General features: G+C 50.5%; 1 protein-coding gene and 1 long non-coding RNA gene across 5 annotated transcripts in view; one reads left to right on the top strand and one right to left on the bottom strand.

The window, feature by feature from the left end:
* Positions 1 to 7,543, bottom strand: part of CCM2 (CCM2 scaffold protein) — a 55,836-nt gene extending 48,293 nt beyond the window's left edge. For 2 of the 4 annotated variants that reach the window (XM_081244442.1, XM_081244443.1), the window contains exon 1: positions 7,379 to 7,543. Coding sequence is in view for 2 of the 4 variants with exons in the window: in XM_081244445.1 (XP_081100571.1) it covers positions 7,379 to 7,408 (30 nt within the window). In the remaining 2 variants the exon portion in view is untranslated. The remainder of the gene's footprint in view (positions 1 to 7,378) is intronic. The other 2 variants (XM_081244445.1, XM_081244444.1) reach the window with 2 other exon arrangements.
* A 6,464-nt stretch (positions 7,544 to 14,007) lies between these two features.
* On the top strand, positions 14,008 to 17,481 carry LOC308622813. Its single transcript, XR_014016683.1, has 5 exons — positions 14,008 to 14,136; positions 14,471 to 14,519; positions 15,761 to 15,855; positions 16,182 to 16,402; positions 17,356 to 17,481. It is a non-coding gene; the product is annotated as an uncharacterized lncRNA (long non-coding RNA).
* Positions 17,482 to 20,652: the final 3,171 nt, after the last annotated feature.

Below are 20,652 nucleotides of genomic sequence, written 5' to 3'. Positions count from 1 at the left end.
GGTATTTGCCATAAAATTCTTCCAACTTTGGTGTATTCAAAACTTTTCATAATAAAATGCTTGGGGCGTGGGGGGCGGAGGAAGCAGACTGTGGCTGTAGACTCCTCTTCCGAGAAGTGGCGTTGAAGATGCACGTTCTATGTGGAGGCTTAGAACACAGCCTGAAATAGGTCTGACATTGGATGTACCAGGGGCAGGTCTGCTTCAGCTACTATGCATGTTTCAGAACATAAAATGTAAGAGCTATTTAGAGTGACACCTCTACCGGCAGTAATAAAAAACTTAGACACAGTCTGACCCAGAACATTTCCTGACATTGACAAGTAGGATAACATACTTGACACGTAGGTCTGTCCAAGGCCTTAAACTAATAAAACTGTATCCCCATCGTGTAAACGGCAAGGGGAAAATGGAATATTCTAAACCACACCTGACTGTGGAGTTAATGGTAACGACACACAGGAAGCATATTAGAGATCTGGGGAAAAAACTGCATGTCCTTTCAAACTATAGAATGAATAATAAAGATTCAAACAAATAAAAGTTTCTTCTTCTCAGAGTCACAAGTAACAACACAGGTGAGCCAGCATCTCCCACACCAGGTAACACAACAGGGTCAGATTGACCACTTTTCTCACTTTCAGAATTCAAATATTCTTTCCGCCTCCTGGGTTACAAGATACACGCCGCAGTTCGCCGTCCTAAGCCTCGAACAAAAGCCCAAATTCCAACTTCCTACTGCACTCATTAAAGAGGATTTCTTTTCATGGCACTGAATACATCTAATGCCTGTGATCAAATGCCCTAATTCTTAACGCAATCCAGCAGAAAACTGCTACTGTTCAGGCACACTTCGGAGGAACCTGTAACATTTTTGGGACCAGCACACAGCTAAGAAAAAATGTCCTTTTTATTTCTACTAAATCGACAAATCCAAATCTAAACTCTGTCGCAACTGCATAACCATTAACACTGAGTGTCACATCTGAAGAACGGCCACTGGCCTTGGACTGAGGGATAAGAAAGGGCGAACGGAGCAGTCAAAGTGCCCACAAAGAACACAGGGCAGGACAATGGCACGGAGGCTGGGCAAATGTGGCTCAGCCCAATCCCCTGCTACAGACCCTAGGTCACATGACCACACTGAGTGTGTGGTTTGTGGCCCACACAGAGCACATGCAGGTGGTCCCGCCACTCTGAGTAGCTCATCCACGTCTAGGGCGACAGTGGAGACCAGGTCCTCAGAACCTCCAGGCTAGAATGAGACCAGGTCCCACCGAACCAGTCCTAGCAGAGGACTGACTGCATTAGACTCTTGTCACATCAGCATGATGTCTAGGGTATGCTTCAAAATAACCCACTGCCTTAATCTGCCTGAACAAAGCACCACAGACCTGGCAGCTTCAACAACAGTTATTTATTCTCTCGCAGTCCCGGAGGCTGGGTGTCCGAGACCAAGGGGTCAGCAGGGCTGGTTTCTCCTGAGGCCGCTTCCTCAGTTTGGAAACAGCCATCTTCTCCCTGATCTTCACATCATCTTTCTACTGGATGCACGTCCCCGGTGTTTGTTTGTCCAAACTTCCTCTTCTTATAAGGACATCAGTCATATGGGATTAGGGCCCACCCTAGTGACCTCACTTACCCTTTTTTTTTTTTAATAAATTTATTTATTTATTTATTTTTGGCTGTGCTGGGTCTGCATGCAGGCTTTCTCTAGTTGCAGCAAGCAGGGGGCTACTCTTTGTTACAGTGCACAGGCTTCTCATTGCAGTGGCTTCTCTTGTTGCGGAGCACGGGCTCTAGGCGCACAGGCTTCAGTAGTTGTGGCACGCGGGCTCAGTAGTTGTGGCATGCGGGCTCAATACTTGTGGCGCACAGGCTCAGTAGTTGTGGTGCACGGGCTTAGTTGCTCCATGGCATGTGGGATCTTCCCAGGCCAGGGCTCGAACCCGTGTCCCTTGCATTGGCAGGCGGATTCTTAACCACTGCGCCACCAGGGAAGCCCAACCTCACTTATCCTTCATCACCTCTTTAAACGCCCTATCTCCAAATGCAGACCCATTCTGAGGTGCTGGGGGGGTCAGGGCTTCAACATATGAGTTGGGGGCACGGGGCATAGTTCAGCCCATAACACCTGGGGAGCAGGAGTGGATGAGGAAAAAGTGTACCTGAAACAACCTGCCCATGCATTGATGATATTTGACATTGTGGCATTTGAATCTGCATTAGAAGATTTTCTCTACACTTGTACTTGATGTCTTCATAACAAAAAGGTTTCCTTATTCACTCTTATCAAATCACACTTCCTAAGATCCAGCCTCGTCTGTCCTCTAAGCTCCGCTTCAAGCTCTGTGGCCACAGACCTCATCTGTCTCCCCAGCATCTGCACCTGGCGCACAGTCAGTGCCAATGAACAGTTCTTAAAGCAATGAATGAAAACCTCCAATGGCTTCAGCTGCACCCGGGACCAAAACCAACCCTACACACACACACACACACACCCTGGGCTCCAAGCCCTCCCAGCACTTCAGGGCCTCAGTCCCCACCTTGCCTGCTTCTGTACATCACATGCATGGTCTCCCAGGTGGAAAAGGCTGATGCCTACCTGTCTCTCCTGATATGAGGGCACTGGCCTTCTCTCATTCTCTAACATGGTGTGAGCAGCTTACTCTCCAAATAAAATGAGATGGCCTCAGCCCTTCTCACTGTACTAAGCATGTAACAGGCACCCAAATAAATAAATAGGATGATTTCACACCAATCGGCTAAATCTACAGTACTTAACTGCATCACACCACAGAGTGGTGATGAGGATGGAGCAGGTGGGTCATTCTTGCTGACAGAAATGAAGAAATAAAAGACTAACAGTAACTGCAGTGACCAAACTTACTGGGTACAGAAGGCACTTGTCCTTGACCTCATAGGGCAGAACACTGACAGCCCTTCCCATTCCAGAGCAGCCCCCTATTGCAGTACTATTGGTCATAAAAACGTCTTCCTCTCAGGGCTTCCCTGGTGGCGCAGTGGTTGAGAGTCTGCCTGCCAATGCAGGGGACACGGGTTCGTGCCTCGGTCCGGGAAGATCCCACATGCCGCGGAGTGCCTCGGTCCGGGAAGATCCCACATGCCGCGGAGTGGCTGGGCCCGTGAGCCATGGCCACTGAGCCTGCGGGTCCGGAGCCTGTGCTCCGCAACGGGAGAGGCCACAACAGTGAAAGGCCCGCGTACCGCAAAAAAAAAAAAAAAGTCTTCCTCTCAAACGATGCTCAGAGCAGAAACAGAAAAGTACTAGAAGATTCTGATGTGCTTTCTGAACCTAAATTATCAGGATCAGTGGGTTATCAATCTGACTGAAGAAGACCAGGGAATTTACAGTTCCTAATGCAGAAAATTAATAAATACATGATACTATGTAAACGGTAATTCTCCAAACCAGAAGAGGAATGAGCCTCATGTTTGCCAGTTATTCTGGACTCATCTACTGACGGCCTGACGTCTAGTCTCCACCAGATACCTCCTGCAGTGGTCTTCCGGCCTCCTCACCCCAGGGTGCAACACTGCCACCGAAGAATCACTGTGACAACTATCCGAGAGGAAAGAAAACAAGGTGTAGGGGCCCAAATTCACTTTGTTAACCTATATTATGGCTGTGACACCTACAGAATCAATATAGTTATAAAAGCAATTTAGTAGGTCATGACCAGCAGTTTAAAAAAAAAAAAAAGAACAGAATAAAAAAATCAGAGTGCACTGCTTGTAGTAATAATCGTTTCTTTAAACTTTCATTTCAGCTATACAAATACTTACACATATGCACACATACCTGTAGAGAAGGTATGGCTGCCTGAGGGCTGGTCTAGCTCAAACTCCCACTTCCTCACAGACACTAGCTAAGGGATGATTTGGCAAGTACATGGGCTGATAACTGGGGACCCATAACCTAGAGGAATTTTTTCTCCCCTCTTTTCTTATGGAAACTTCAAAAATTCACAAAAGTAAGCAGAATAACGAATAATGAATAACCACTGACAAAGCATTCAGCTATCTCCCCTCTTTTTTTTCTAGTCTGAGGAAAGCAAATCTCCGAAATCATATTGTTTCACCTATAAACACCCCAGTGTATATGTCTATCAGATCAGAACTTGACAAAACATTACAAATATTACACCCAACAAAATTAATAATAATGCCTCATTATCATTTACACCAAGTCCTACATTTCTAGGGTACTTTATAACCTTTGTTTTTTTTCATTTAAAGAATACAAATAAAACGACCAATGTAAAACTACTTAACTTTGTTCAGGCTGAAATCATGGCTACCTGTGGTGCGACCTATGCCCCGAGAGCAGCAGAAGCAGCAGAAACCGGGACCTGAACAAGGCTGAGGGCCAAGGGTGACTTCCCACAACTGTGTCTTCGCAAAGGCTGTGATCCGCATCTGAGTCAAGTGTTTTTATAAAAATGCACATAATCCAACTCAAGCGTACACCTAAGCTTCCTACAAAAAGGAATTACATCCTAACAGAAGAGTATCAAAATGCATGGAACTTGGGTCTGCTCTGTAAGGAGGAAGCCTCAGTCTCCAAACCCCCAAGCAGGAATGGGGGCCTGAAAGGTACCAGTCACTCTGGGGATGTTCAGGCAGGAGAGTGACCTCCATGGTCATTCCTACTCCCCAGGTCCCAGGCCTCTGGCAGCTAGTGGACTTCTCTGTCCACACATCCATACCCCAGACCTCCCCATCTCCTCATCAGCTCCTCTCACACCCCATCACCCAGCACCTTCCACGGGACATTACTGGCTCCTGTCACCCTCATCGTATGTGCCAAGGTAGCCTGAGAAAGGACAGGGCTGTACCTGTGCACTTTATATGAAATCCACTCTGGTCTACTGGTTCTCTGGCAGCTCGATGAGTCCTGTCCTGAGGAAATAGGCCACGTTAGAACAAGCCTGAATAACTGCTTGACAGAACACCAAGACAAGCATCTGAAGACCTGAAGAGCCTATCGATCTACATTTTTAAAGGCTTAAATCTGCACTTTTTGAGGAAGCTAACTTGGAAAGAGAATTTAAATGTCCAAATGGTACTTTCATAAAACTATTAAGTCACTACTCGCCGCTTCAACTTGAATTTGTGTGTAAGTTTTACAATCGATAGCTCTAGTTAATTTACGATATGAGAACAACTTAAGCATCACATTGACTGAGTTGGAGGTGACCTCACGTTGAGTGGGGCAGCAGAGCAGGAAGGTTCTACTGGCTTGTGATTGGCTGAGAGCAAGAGGTAAAGTGTGCTAAGTCGTGGCCTGGATAGAAATCTATGCCCCAGAGCTCTCTGTCTAGCCTGCCTGTAGGAAAATGAGATACGGCAGCGGCAGAGTACACAGAAAACACAAACCTCCTGGCTTAGGCAACTGTGGAATTAACTGGTTCTCTCCTCTAATAGAGACAATGAAATGTATTAATCTTCTCTATGGCTGAATCTTTCCATTGCCCCCACTATAAAATTCTTGAGATGTACTGGTTCTATTCCAAAAGCTCAGGAATGTCTTACCACTTCTCTGTCTCTCTCAATATGCTGAATGTTCAAATGCTTCTTCCAGAGCTGGTTGAAAGTTCTGGGAAAAATTCATTCTCATCCCTCCCCATCAGATAGGCTAGTACCCACTTGAAGGGAATAACTCTCCTTAGCAGGCATCATTTGGACTGATTGTGGAAGATACCGTGTGGCTAGGATTGGTCCTCTGCTAGGACTGAGCCAGCTTATCTACAGAATGCTGGCAGCCAAGAGCACTGGTGACAGGGCTTCTCCTATAAGGGCCCTGGCCCACCTGCTTATCTGTGACAGGAAAGGATGCAACTGACTACATTTCTTGTGAAGGCATCTACCAGCTTTGGTAGAAACACTGAACTCAGCTTTCCCCCTTTTTGGTGGGCAGCATCCCTCTGGGGTCTAATGCTTGCAGGCTGAATCACTTTCTTGAGCTGTTTTCCAGACTTAAACCATCTTTGTAGGTAACTGCAACTGATACTGCACTTAAATTACACATGTGTATTAATAACCTAACAAAACAATGAATAAAGAAAGTGACAGAAGAAGCACTGCACAATCCCCCGAAGACCACCTGGCTACACTTCATTTCAAATACCTTTGTAAAATGGGACACCTTGTGATGAGTAATCGTCAACTGAAGGACACAGCTGGCTCTGAAGAGCAGAAGATCAGAGGATTTATCAAGGTCTGTTTTAAACTTGCACATAAAAGTGCACACACATTCATTAAAACGAAAATAACAGGTAAGACACTTCGATTATAAAGCCTGTATTTGAAATGGATTTCATTGAAATCCATTCTACATTTTAATGATAGCTTACCTCACATGGTTATTTGTCTCCTTAAAATGCTGAGTTTCTTTATCAATTACTCTAGCTTGTAATTAAAGCCACATTTAAAAAATTACAAAGACTAAGGAGCCTCTTGAACTGTGTCCTAAATCCAACTGCCAAATGTAACGTCACTGAAATCACTCAGCTGGTATTACTCAGCCCGCGCCGGCCGGACCGAACCGTGAACGGGCTGCACCATGAAGTTTTTGCTTCTACTTGGTACCCCAATATTGAAGTCAACTAAGCAGCAAATGTTTCTACATTAATCTTACACCCCATTTTCTCAAGATGCTAACCCTGGAAAACTTTCTCGTCCATAACGGGGTCCAGCTCCTCTGCAGCCCCTGGTCACTGACCCGCGGGGAAGGCCATGTGCAGAGCCTGGGTTTGGGGGAGAGTCACTGACCGGAAGGGGCGGAAAGGCGTGGCTCCTTCCTCCCCCGCGCGCCCGGCCGGCAAAGGACCACCTAACCCCATTGTCCAAGGGCTCGCCTCCTACTCCATCGCGCGGAGACCGACTCCAGCGACCCTGTCCCGGGCCTGACCGTGCGCCGTCCACCCGGGGGCCCCGGTCTGCCCGCCACGCTCACCTCCAACAGTGTGCGCCCCCGGGCCTCCCCACGCCAGACTTCCAACCTGGGGCCTCCCCACGCCGGACTCCCACCTCGGAACTCCCCTTGACGGGCCTCCCTACGCCGGACTCCCGCCCGGGACCTCTCCACGCTGGAGTCCCACAAGACTCCTGTCCCGGACCTCCCCACGCCTAGCCTCCCCAAGCCGAACCTCCCAAATCAGAACTCCCCTCCACGGACCTCCCCAAGCCAGACTTTCCCACGCCCCGCACCGGCAGACCGACGGGCGGCCCCGGGGGACCCTCCCGTCTTCCCCTCGCCCCCCGAACCCCAGCCCCGCCGCCTTCCGCCTGCCTCGGTCTGGGGTCCAGCCCGCCCCCCACCCGGCCTTCTGGAGGACGCGCCCCGCAGGCTCACCTTCTTGCCCTTCTTGCCCTCTTCCTCCATGTCGCCGCGAGCGGCCCCCGCGGCCCGGCCCGCCCCGGGAGCCCCGCGCCGCCCGCTGCCGCTACATGCTCGCCCGGGCCCCGCGGCTGCTGCCGCTCCTGCGCCGCTTGCCTGGCCGCAGTCTCCGCCCGCGGCCGCCAGGGGCCGTCCGCGCCCTGCACCCGCACCCCTCACCCCGCACTTCCGGGCCGAGGGGGCGGCCCCGCCCCCGCGAGCATGCCCCTCCCCGCGTGCGCACGCCCCTTCGGCCCACACGCCCCGCCCCCAACCCTTGTGAGCGACCGAGAAAGCGCCTGCCCTCCCCACCCCTTCAGGGCCGCGGGAGCGCGCCTGTCGCGCCCCTATCCCGCCCCACGCCCTTCAGGGAGGGCCCGAGCGCGCCTGCCCCGCCTTCAGCCCACCCTCCCGTCCCCTCAGGGCCAAGGGAGCTGCTCCAGCTTTTCAATTCTGCCGCCATCTTTACGGCAGCCAACTTCCCAGCCTGCCTGGCGCTCAGGGAGAGGGAGCTCAGGCCGACAGGAAGCGGAGGACGGGGCCGGTGGGAGAGGTGGAACCTGTGGGGAAGGGCTGGACGGGAAGAGGGTGGGGTGTGGGTCTATAGGAGGGGGCCTGTGGGAGGGGAAGGCGGGGTGACAAAAGGGGCGGGGCCGTGGATGGGAGTGGCCGGCGAGAATAGAAGGGCGTGGCCTGCGGGAAACCGAAGGCGGGACCTCCTGGAGGAGCCGGGCCTTGGGGAAGGGGCGTAGGACCCACTCCCTTTTCTTTTCTCCCTTTGCCTCCCGTTCCTGCGGCCACAGTGAAGCTTTTTTCTAAGACTTCGTCTGTTCCAATGTCAGACTTCCTTAGGCAAACCCGTCAGGAAAGTTTAAATACAACAGCGAGCCCGTCCGGACCCTATCAGAATAAAACGTGGAACCTTAACAGTCACTTAGAAATAACTGCCACCTTTTACAGATGAGGTCCCAATGGGTTGGTTTGCCCAAAAGCACACTGCAAACTGGAGTCAGCAGCAGCAGCCCCACTATTTTGCCACTAGACTAAGCTGGCAGTAAGAACTTTGCAGCACAGCTAGAATGTAAACTGACACCAAACCAGTTTTTGTCTCAATTGATTTTTTTTTTTAAGAGTACTGTCTCCTGTGCCAGTGGTCAATATATTGTCTCTCAGCTCCACATTCACTCTCATTTCTCTTCGCGGGATGGAGCTGGGCCCTTTGAGCATTCCTCCTTTGCCAGGTGGCCCAGTGTGAAGCTTTGCCAGGAGAAACTGCTGGGAGGCAGTGCAGGAGGAAGGGGCTTTGCCACCTGGTTCCAGTGAGCTTTCTCGGCAGGCACCTGCAGAAAGAGGCCTCTGAAGCGCCTACCTCCCTACATCAAGGGTAGCTTCTCCAGCTCTGGGTTCTCCGAAGCACCTGGCTCTGCAGTGCGGGGCTGCCAGCAGTACCCAGTACCCAGCAGCTGGCAGATTCCTCCAGCACCCATGGGAAGTTTTATATCCGAGTGGTCAGCAAGACACCTCCATGAACAGTTTTCCAGAGGGTGGACTTCAGCCAGTTCTGCCAGCACTTCTCTGCCATTCGGTGAGCTATTCTCTCTCCAACAAAGTCTGGCCCTCAGCCCTGGGCAGGCGGGGAGGGAGTCTTCCCTAGACACTCAGCCCTCAGAACAGTAGCTGCTCCTAACACCTACTATTTGTTTTTATTTATTTATTTATTTAGGCTACATTGGGCCTTCATTGCTGCGCGTGGGCTTTCCCTAGTTGCAGTGCGCGGGCTTCTCATTGTGGTGGCTTCTCTTATTGCGGAGCATGGGCTCTAGGCACACGGGCTTCAGGAGTTGCGGTGCGCGGGTTTAGTTGCTCCACGGCATGTGGGATCTTCCCGGACCAGGGATCGAACCCATGTGCCCTGCATTGGCAAGCGGATTCTTAACCACTACGCCACCAGGGAAGTCCCGTCCTACACTTTAAATCAATTCTGACAATATCTACCTGGAGAGAGCATCAGATCTCACCAGATAAGGGCTCAGTCCCATAAGACTGCCCTGCCCCCCACTTCAGATGACAATTGAAAGTCCAGGTTGTTACCTGTGCTTCTGACCAGCTATAAATTGGAGGTTCCCAGGACCCCCTCCTTGGGTGCAATTAATATGATAGAATGGCTCACAGAACTCAGGAAAACACTTTACTTACTGTTTACCAGTTTATTATAAAAGGATATGATAAAGATACAGACAAACAGACAAATAAAAGAGATGCTTAGGGTAAGGTATGTGGGAAGGGGTATAGAGCTGTCTTCTGAACACACCATTCTCCCAGCCACCCCCCACGTGTTCACCAACCTAGAAGATCTCCGAACCCCATACTACTGGAATTTTATGGAGACTTCATCATATAGGCATGATCAATTATTAACTCTATTTTGTCTCTAGAGGATGGGGAGGTGGGGCTGAAAATTTCAAGCTCCTAATCATGGTCTTTCTGGTGACCAGCTCCCATCCAGGAACCAACCAGGAGCCCACCCAGAGTTGCCTCATTAGAACAAAGACATTCCTTTCACCCAGGAAATTTCAAGCGATGTGGGAGCTCTGTGCTAGGAACCAGGGGTAAAGGCTAATATAGGTATTTGCTATTTTTTCACAACCTGATCCTAGGCTGACTCTCCTCAGGCTGCTCCTACCCATTAGAACGCCTTTGCCTCATTTCCACACACACAAGTCCAGGCTTCAAGTAAAATTTTGCCTACTAATAATCAGATGGTGATAATTTTGGAAATAAAGGAGGACCAACTAAATGAGAACAGGCAAAGGCTATTTGTTCAGAGCTGGCTATAGTGAAGGAGTCAGCCACCATCACGTGCATCTGGCAGAGACCCAAAGGCAGGCAGAGGAGTGGGAGAGCTTCCAAGTGAAAAAGTCGGGGGTGTGGCCTGGGGAGGCTGGAGGTGGGCTACCTAGAAGTGGGGTATCCATGCGATCGATTGGAGGACTGTGTAGGGCTTTCTCTGGTTGGTCCTAATTTAGAAGTGGGAACAAAAATTAGGGAAGCTGTAAATTATTGGCCAAGTTCTGGCCATTTGGCTTGCTTGGAGGTTATCATTTGTTTTCCTGGATCGTCACTAGAGATAGCAGTCTGACTCCCCCCAAGTCTGACTTAACAACAGCCAGCTTCCTGGGCTGGCTACTGTAGAGAAGGGGTTGGTTCCCTGGGCTGGTTGCTGCGGTTTGTGGGTCAGAATGCTAGTTTTGTAAATGGTCGGACCATTGTCTGTCAGTCTCTCGTAACAGACATAAGGCTAGCTGCAGTGTTACTTGAGAACAATATTTCTGCCAAGGTCACACCTCAGCTGTAAAGTGTCCCAACAACCTCCTCCTTTGTCGTGATTACTGCTTTCTTACCACTTACTTCCCTAGCCTGCTCTGTGGCCCCATCCCATGAACAAAAATGACTGGGACCCAGTTACTGAACTGCCTGCACCTCATGAAAGCCGCAATCTGGAGCTGATCCTCACTTCCCCTCTCCTCTCCTCAGAATTATTCCGTGCAATCCCAAACCTTACAAAACCCCTTTTCTACTCTTGTAATGAAAGGCAGCCCAGAATCCCCTGGGATTCTCCCTTGTTGCAGCAGATTAATAAAACAAACTTCGTTGGACACCTGGTTTGTCCCTGGTGGACTTACCTGTTAGATTTTATCACCCAACTCAAGTATCACCTCTTCCACTAAATCTTTGGATGAAATTTTTTCCTCCCCCGCTCCCAAAGCACTTTATTCATATGTCTCTGATGTTAACCACGTTAGGACATTCCTGTACTAGATCCTTAAGTTCCTGTAAAGATAGGGACTGTGTGGGATTCCTCATTGTATCTGAGAGTTCTAATGAGAGGAATGATGTGCACCAGGCCAGACTAAGATGGAAAGGCACTGACATCACCTGGAGACACCTTTGTACAGATGCTTCCGAGCTAGGGTTTTCGAAAAATCCCTGAACAACTGAAAATTTACCCTCAGTTGACCTGTTCAAAGACAGTTTCCTGGACTCACATCTTTACTAGATTCCAGCTCTTTATTTTTTTTAAGTGAATCTTTTCACTGTTTCCAAGGCTGACTGCAGCTTTTTCCTTTTTGTCCCTCTCACCCATCGAGAACTAAATAGCTAGCAAATAACTACCTAGGTGTCTCTGAGTTGTTCTTCGACATATGCCATGCAATACTTCATACCATGCTGTGCATGTGACAAATCCAGTATTGAATTAATTAGTGAAGAAAAGAATTCCTTTATAGTTGATTCAAGTGAATTCTCAACGCATTTATAATATCCAGTTTCCAGGCCTGTAAATGATAAAGGACCAAACCAACGCTAAATCATAATGACCCCTTGGAAGTAGAGCCACCCTGTGTGCCTCCGGTGAAAGAAACCTTGTAAGCCCTACTTTGATACCTCCTTGCTTATTACCTTCTTTTTAATTTAATTTATTTATTTATGGCTGCGTTGGGTCTTCGTTGCTGCACGCAGGCTTTCTCTAGTTGCAGCAAGCTGAGGCTCCTCCTCATTGTGGTGCACGGGCTTCTCACTGCGGTGGCTTCTCTTGTTGCGGAGCTCTAGCTGCACGGGCTTCAGTAGTTGTGGCACCTGGGCTCAGTAGTTGTGGCTTGCGGGCTTTAGAGCGCAGGCTCAGTAGTTGTGGTACATGGGCTTAGTTGCTCCGTGGCATGTGGGATCTTCCTGGACCAGGGATCGAACCCGTGTCCCCTGTATTGGCAGGCAGATTCTCAACCGCTGAGCCACTGGGGAAGCTCCTATTGCTTTCTATGTATTCTTTCAGAGCCAAATCTCTGATTTTCTTTCCAGGAATACATCCCAATTGGCTTGGAAGAATAATGGAGTTACTCTTTGGAGATGTGGTTTTAGAAAAAGTTCTTTTCAATATTCCGATGAGTACTGAAGAAATTGCTGACAGGTCTGTCTCTCTTTGTGCCAGTCTCATGCAACCTCCTAGTATAAGGCAATTGAGCTTTGATTATGTGGTTTTTAATGTTTTGGCATCCTTTTTTATTACTTGGATAAAAGTTTCCATGGAACATCTTCCCCTTTCTAGTGAATTTTGTTATCATCTCAGAAAAAAGCTGTCCTCTTTTAGTCCTTGGCAAGCCCACCTTTTTTGGTCACACATAGACACCCACACTGTCACCCATGTTCTGACCCACCATAACCAGTTACGTTCCTGGTTCTCTCGATTACATCATGGCAAAGTGACAGAATGGACAGAGCAGTGATCTGAGACAAAACAAACCCTACCAGTCTATGAGATCTTTTTTTTTTTTTTTGCTGTACGCGGGCCTCTCACTGTTGTGGCCGCTCCCGTTGCGGAGCACAGGCTCCGGACGCGCAGGCTCCGGACGCGCAGGCTCAGCGGCCATGGCTCACGGGCCCAGCTGCTCCGTGGCATGTGGGATCTTCCCGGACCGGGGCACGAGCCCGCGTCCCCTGCATCGGCAGGCGGACTCTCAACCACTGCGCCACCAGGGAAGCCCTCTATGAGATCTTGAGCAAGCCACTTAACCTCTTTGGGTGAATGTTAGTCTCCATGTGAGCAATCTGTTCCCACCCTATCTGTCTCATGACATTTAACAAAATAATGGGATTTGTATACTGTAAACCGCTTGAATGTATTTACTAGGTGCTATACATAAAATATGAGTTTCAAGTATTGCTCTGCTTTTCTTTACAGAGCCAAGTTCTTGCTTTCGTAGCCTTATATTCAAGACCTTTGACTATGTAGTTCTTATCCATTGCTCCTCATGGAGAGGACTCTACAATCCTGTTAATACTTAGCTGTATTTCCAACAAGCCACGCCCTTTCCCGTCTCAGTACCTTCCAATGCGCTTTCCTCTGCCTGCATGGAAGAAATATATTTAAACCCCAAATTTCCTCCCAACCCAGAGAACCTCTCCACAAAGACAGAAGAGAAAGAAAAGCCAGAATGTGGAATGCGCATCACAGTTAAAAGGGACGCAAACACAGAACGAAACCCCACTCTTCCATATAGTTAAGGGCAATTTGGAGTCAGGTGACAAGTGGGCCCTTAGCCTCCCAGGACACTGGGAGATCAGAGTTTCTCCCCCTTGACAATAACATTTCAGAAAGAGTGTTCCCAGGCCCTTGGGAAACAATCCTGAGTCGTGAGACTAGCCGTGGGCATATTTAGCCATTAGGGATTGACATTCCTTTGAAAAGGGCAGAGAATTCAATTCTAAAAGCAAAGGAGGTGTCTTCCCCTATTTTGAACAGGGACCAAGCGTCCAGCTTCTCACTTGTGCGACCTTCCGCCTGCACCAGCCTGCCGCGCCCAGCTCCCCGCTGGCTGCCGTCCTCCGGTTCCTTTACGAGGCCCGCTTCCCCGCCTTCCTGGGTCCCCCAGCGCCTCCCGGGGGTAACAGGAACGCGGCTCGCCCCGCCTCCACCAGTTTACTAGACTTCTGCTCTCGGCCTCACAAGGGACTACCGAGGGGCGCAGCTAACGCTCACCCAGCCTCGCCCTGGCGCCCCTCGTGACGTCATCTCCTAGGGCCGCGCAGGTCACGTGATGCCACGTGCGTCTGCCAGCGGGCGGCGGGAGCGTGCGCGGCTGCACCCATGGGTGGCAGTTGGAATGAGGCTGCTCCTGGGGGTCGTGGCCATCCAGTGCCATCAAGGGTCCCAGGCGGTGCCTGCCATCTACTGAGGCCAGGTGAGGGTCGTAGGGCGTGCGGGCCTTGCAGGGGTGCGAGGTGCGGGGCGCCGGGCCCAGTTGGAGCGGGCGCGCCGTCTCCAAGTTATTCCGCGCTTGGCCCCGTCGGTCCAGTGATCGTTGCGGGTGCCCGGCCCGGGCCGTTCCGTCCTGCGGTTGGAGGGGAAACGCGAGGGTGGTTCTAACCGAGCTTCTGAGGGTCCCGTTCGGAGTACACATGCGGCCTTGGCAGGCAGCGCCGGGAGGAATGGGCTCGTGGGTATAGCCTCCCAAGGGGCGAGATCTAGGGAGGCGACACGAGACCTTGCTTGAGCTGACCCCGTGCCCCCTCCAGGTGGACGGCCCTTGACTGCTCCGCAGCAGATGATCTGTAAGATGGCCTGGTAAGTGACACTGCTCCGGCCCCAGCTTCCCGTTCCCGGAACTAGGCCCGCAGTTCTTCTCCACCATTATTTCATGGGAAAAAATACGGATCGAGTCAACTTTTGTGTCATGGTCTACAGTTCTGAGAAGACTGTGGAAGAAAAGGCGATTTTGTGCAATGAGGTGGTGATAAGGATATTTACAGGGTCGTAAGGAATGAAGTTAAAGTTAACTCCTGTCCTTTCAACTGCTTGACAAAGCTGCCTCTCCCAAGGCTCCTTCCCTTACTCCCTGAGCCAGAAGGGATTGCTGTCTGGAGTCCTTCCCTTCCTACTATTTGTCAGTTCTCTGTGTCCAGTGGGTAAACCCAAGTAGGCCTAATTCAACCCGTGATCTTTTGTCCCAGTTTCTGGTCCCGGCTGGTGCTCAGCAGGAGTATGGCTGTCTGTCCAGAGCTTTAGGGGCTGGAAGGAATGTGGGCTGCAAGCCTCCAGCGTGCTTGGGTCTGCAGTGACCCTGTGCATTCCTACAGTGCTTGCAAGAAAAATTTTGAAACGGTTTGAGGCCTTGCCCTGCTCCATCCAGAGCAAGGTTATAGAAATTTCAGACAGTTGCCTGCTGCCTTCCCTATCTGGTGTGCTGGGCAGCATACAGATCTGTACTGTCTGATGCGGTGACCACTTGACACATATGGTTAAATTTAAAACTCAGTTTTTCATTTCCACTACCTACATTTTTAGATGCTCAGTAGCCACTTTTGGCAAGTGGCTACTATATTGCACCGTGCAGATTAGAGAACGTTGATATCTTTGCCGAAGTCCTTTTGGATTTCGGTTGTTTGCTCTGTTCCAGGCTTGTGGTACATTTTATTGTATTATTTTATTATATCGTTCAAACAGAAACCTTACAGAAGTTGAAAGTGAAGCTCAGAGGGAGTGGTAAAGGTGAAGTTAGACCAGCAACAGGGAATAAAGAGTAGAAAGGAATGATAGGGATGGGCCCTGCCCTTTGGGACATTACCATTTGCGGGTAAACCAAAGAGAACCAAAGGCTAAATTCTGCAGCGGTGGAACGGAGGGAGGGAGGAATGGAATCCAGAAGCGGGTAGGAAGTTTTGGTTCTAGGGAAATGCCATTGGGCCTTGCCTTGGGGTGAGGGCTGTTGGGTACAGGCAGGGATATGGCCAGCATGGTCATAGCAGGGCAGCACAGCTCCTATGCTCCTGCACAGCGGGGGTCACACCACACCTTCTCCCTTGAAGGTCAAGGCTTCTAGCAGATTCGGATCTCTCTCTTCAGTCCAAGTGCAAATGCTGAACACACCAGTCTCCTGGGGCTGCCGTCGGGACACTTGTCGGTGAGTCTCATGGTTCTGCAATCCTAGAAGCGAGGCACTGGCTGCCCTTTGACTTTCTTTTCAAAGATGTTCAAATAGACAGCCTGGGTATGTACGAGCTAGTACTTCCAGAGCAGAGAGCAGTGCTGCCCACTGTCGACTGTAAAAGATTTGGCTTTCCTGTGCTCAGGGTGCCTTTTCTGTGATGCAGCCCACTGCATTGTGAGTGCCTTCTGGCTCCCCTTGTGTCACCCGATGGGAAATGGGGCTGGTGGAGAACGCTGGTGTTCTGTCTACCTACTGCTGTGGTGAATAACCAACTGTCTTTGCTTTGTGTCTCCTACCAGCTTCCATGTAACTGATGGGCTACCTTGTCACGTGCCATTGCTGGGGGGGTATGTCAGACCATTCACAGTTCCTGACAGCACAGCCTCCCAACCCCCAACAGACTCTGCCCTGTGTTCCTGCTCCAGCTTCAGCAGCAGAAATCCCAGGATGTGAGAGCTAGGAGACACCGGAGAGATGATCCCTTCCGTGGATGACAGGTTCTTCTGGGGACTCTGCAGTGGTAAGTATGCAGGGTCTGGCCTAGCAAATCACTTCACTTCCATTTTATATGTGAATTTTCCTTAAGTCCCCTTGTCAAGAGGTTCAAAACCATCCATTTATTCTTACCTTCCCATATTGTAAGTCGGGTGATTGAGTCTCAGAAAGATGAATTGTCTTTAAGCTCCCGAGACTGTTTTGTGGACAGATAGTTGTCTACTATCTAGACTCGTGGAGCTCTGATTCTTCGGCATGGCACTGTGATTGCCTCTGTGGTTTGGGATTCAACCTGCAGCCTTTTCCCCAAGAATCTCCTAGGTCAGTGGTGTGTCAGCCTGGAAAGGGTGGGCAGCTACGAATTCTCCATCACAAGGGCCTCTTGGCACATGGTGGAGTCAGGAGTGGGAACTCAGGTTCGTTTGTTTGTTGCCACTCAGTAGCAGTTGGCAATGACAACAATCCCTGGCTATATCCTCACGTCACTGTATTTTAACAGCAGGCCTCCAAGTTGTTTCCTTGGTTTTTTTTTTTTTTTTTTTTTTTTGCGGTATGCGGGCCTCTCACTGCTGTGGCCTCTCCTGTCGCGGAGTACAGGCTCCAGACGCGCAGGCTCAGCGGCCATGGCTCACGGGCCCAGCCGCTCCGCAGCATATGGGATCCTCCCGGACCGGGGCACGAACCTGTGTCCCCTGCATCGGCAGGCAGACTCTCAACCACTGCGCCACCAGGGAAGCCCTTCCTCGTTTTTTATAGATGAGGAAGTGGGAACTGAGGTGCCCACACTGACACACCTGGTGAAGGTGCAGCAGAATTTGAACCCAAGCCTTTGCACCACAGTTCTCTGAGCAGGTTCAAATCCTCACTTGCTCCCCTTCCAGGAGTCAGGAATTTCTGTTTCTTGGCCCAGCTGAGGTGTGGGTGGCTCAGGGCCAGGTGTGCATGTCTGCATATCTGACTGTCCTTCTCTGACCCCAGGTTTCGGTGCCGTGTTGTCTGCTTCCAGAACAAGGATCTTCACTGTACATCAGGACCCAGGCCCCTCTGGCATCTCCTGGATGAGAAACAAGGGATTTAATAAAACGGTGTAAACTTTGTAGTTCAGTCCAGCCTCTGTTTCTGTTTTCCATATGTTAGGTACAGAGAGGAGGAGGGCCCTCTCCTCCTTGAAGGAGTTTCAGCCAAGTTTGAGGGGGCCCCTGGGGTGTCTCCCACTCTCATTGCTTTTGAGACTGCCGAGTGGGTGGTAGGGCACCAGTCCTGGAGTAGCTTCCACTGGCTTGATGGCGTTCTCTGCCTTTTGTCCTCTTCACCAGCATGGGTCAGACTCGGATACACACCAAAGTGCTGAGTCTACAGTGTGTGAATTGATACTTGTAGGATGAGTGATGCACCCTCGTTATCTATTTCATGTGATAAATAACTTCACAATAAAAGCCCATTGAGTTCAACGCTGTGACCTTTTCAAGGAATGTCAGCAGGTTAGGCCAAGGCCAACTGAGCTAGAAAAGATTCAGTGAGCTGCGTTTACATTCAGTTTGTTAGTGATGGTGTGAGTGGAAACTTAGCCAAAGGTCCCTGCCCCGCGAGTCACTGCAGCTACACCCTGAGGGGGCGGGGGCCGAAAGCCTCACAGCTCCGCACCGGGTACCAGGGAAAACACTCCTGGCAGCCTCCTGAGCGTCAGAGGATGAGCTGTGTGGCCTCTGTGGGTACATGCCGCTCCAGGGCACCTTGGCAGGGCCCTTCCCTGCAACTAACCCAACAGTATGTATGCTCTGAGATGAGGTGAAGTTAAAGCAAATCCTAAGGTGGGTACAGTTGTGTAGGGGAACTGAGAAACAAAGGGACTGGGGACCTGCTTCAGAGGGCAATGGCACCAGCAAGGGGAGCCAGAGTGAGGGGCCATCGAAGGGACTGGACAGAGGGCGGCATCTTGAAATCGACCTAGGTCAGATGATGAGAGTGAAACTGCCGCCCTCGGCGCCCGGGGGCACCTCCCTGCTGTCCTTCCGTCCTCACTTGACCACCTGTTTGTTCCACCTGTCACTGTGCCCCAACTTGGCAGACGCTACCCCGGGGAAGCTGCATATAGGGCCACCATTTGTCCTGCCTGAGACCAGCGGACCCGGAGGTCCAGCCAGACCCAGGACGGGGAAGGATTTCTGGTGAGCTGTCATTGGCCTCATAGACAAATGAGGCACCGGGTGGCAAATCCTTTGTGCCAGCTGTCAGTGGAGAGCACAGTCCTGACTGCAGTTACGTGCAGGGCCACACAGTAGCAGGGTCTAAAGCTGGGACTGGTTAACCCACGGGCCAACCCCCAACCTAAGAACAGTCTTGACATCTTTACATGAAAAAAAAAAAAAAAAACCCAAAGGAAACTATTTTGTGACATGAATTCTCTTTTTTAAGCTTTTTTTTTTTTTTTTTTTTTTTTTTTGGCTTTGGCTGTGCTGGGTTTTTGCATTGCTGCATGCAGGCTTTCTCTAGTTGTGGCGAGTGGGGACTTCTCTTCGTTGTGGTGCGCGGGCTTCTCACTGCGGTGGTTCCTCTTGTTGCAGAGCACAGGCTCTAGGCTTGTGAGCTTCAGTAGTTGTGGCTTGTGGGCTCTAGAGCGCAGGCTCAGTAGTTGTGGTGCACAGGCTTAGTTGCTCCGTCACATGTGGGATCTTCCCGGACCAGGGCTCGAACCTGTGTCCCCTGCAGGCAGATTCTTAACCACTGTGCCACCAGGGAAGTCCCATGACATGAAAAGAGTTCAGGTTTCAGTGTCTCAAGCTTCACTGAACAGCCGCGTCATTTTTTTCACTTGTTAATTTAATGCAAACCCCGGGCCCAGAGGTTGGGGAAGTGAAACTTTGAGGCTCTGTGAGAACTCCCCAGGTACTCCTGAGCTTTGGTTTGGAAAACCCTTCAAAAGCACCAGCCAAAGAGGCAGGGGGTGCGAAGGGGGGGTCTTCAGAGACTGGGAGGATGAAACTTGACCAGAACTTGCTCAAGAAAAGCCCCAGGCCTGGCGCAGGGTGGAGCCAAAGCCTGGTCCGGAAGGGAGGGTCCCCTCAGAAGAAGGGGCGCAGTGCTGTGAGGCTTGGTTTTATCAGGCATTTGAAAATAAGCAGTTTACAATTTCATTAGATATGTTTTCGTTTTAAAGTATTTGAAGGAAAAAAACCCTTGCATATCAAACAATGTTTCAGAGTTTAAAAAGTGAGTTGATTGATGAGGACCTACTGTATAGCACAGGGAACTCCACTCAATGCTCTGTGGTGACCTAAATGGGAAGGAAATCCAAAAAAGGGGATATATGTATATGTGTAGCTGATTCACTTTGCTGTACAGTAGAAACTAGCACATTATAAAGCAACTATACTCCAATAAAACTTAAAAAAAAGAGACTTTTGATCACGCTTGGTTAGAAATTTTATTCTAGTCTCGAGCTAAAATGAACCAAAAATTTTATTCTAGTCTAGACCCTAAATGTCACAGAATAAATTCTTTTATTCATTCAGGTTAAAAAAAAAAAAAGTGACTTGACTGAAGGACAGTTCTTAAATAAAGTAGCTTTTTGAGTAGAGAATCCCAAAGGTAGTACACGGATGCCTCAAACTTGGGAAATGCGCTGTCCTCCCTGTGCGAGGGGAGGGATGAGAGAGAACTGCCCCATGTCCCCAACCCGTGTGGTCCAAGTCTGAGCTGGCCCGTCTGGCCACTTGTAAAGGGCCCGCCTGCTCCAGGGAGAGGAGTGAGGCCACACCTCTGGGAGGTGAGGACCAAGGTGGGACAGGAGGGCCCCTGGTGCAGCTCCTGGTCCTCACTACTAGAGGGACAGGCAGGTGGGCCCCGAGGACACAAAGAGCCCATCTGGGAAACACCAGAAGCCTGGACCAGTGGCAAGACTGGGTCTCAGCATGACGAACCCAGACCACCAGCCCCATGGCTGTGGCGGGCTAAGCCTGGAAGCTGGCTTTGTGGTTCACATCGCAGCGTGGTCACACTTGGAAGGAGTACTGCCTAGGCTCCCGCCCCAAGGGCCTGGGTATCGGCATTTGTTCACCTTTTGTCAAGGTGCAATGTACCTACCCGAAAATCCGCCTAGTGTTGAGGTCTGAGAGCTGACGGCTTCTGTGGCCACCGCCACGTCAAGAAAACCCTGCTCACGGTCCCACCCGTGGCTCGGATGCAGCAGGGCCGGGGACTGCAGAGACGCGGCTGCTTGGGGTGAGGGTGAGATCACAGAGGGTCGGCATTTCCTTGACTGCCTCGACCATGAGG

Source organism: Mesoplodon bidens (genome assembly GCF_964165515.1).
Source record: "Mesoplodon bidens genome assembly, chromosome: 9".
NCBI classification, from domain to species: Eukaryota; Metazoa; Chordata; class Mammalia; order Artiodactyla; family Ziphiidae; genus Mesoplodon; species Mesoplodon bidens.
This window is presented reverse-complemented; position numbering and strand designations above follow the sequence as displayed.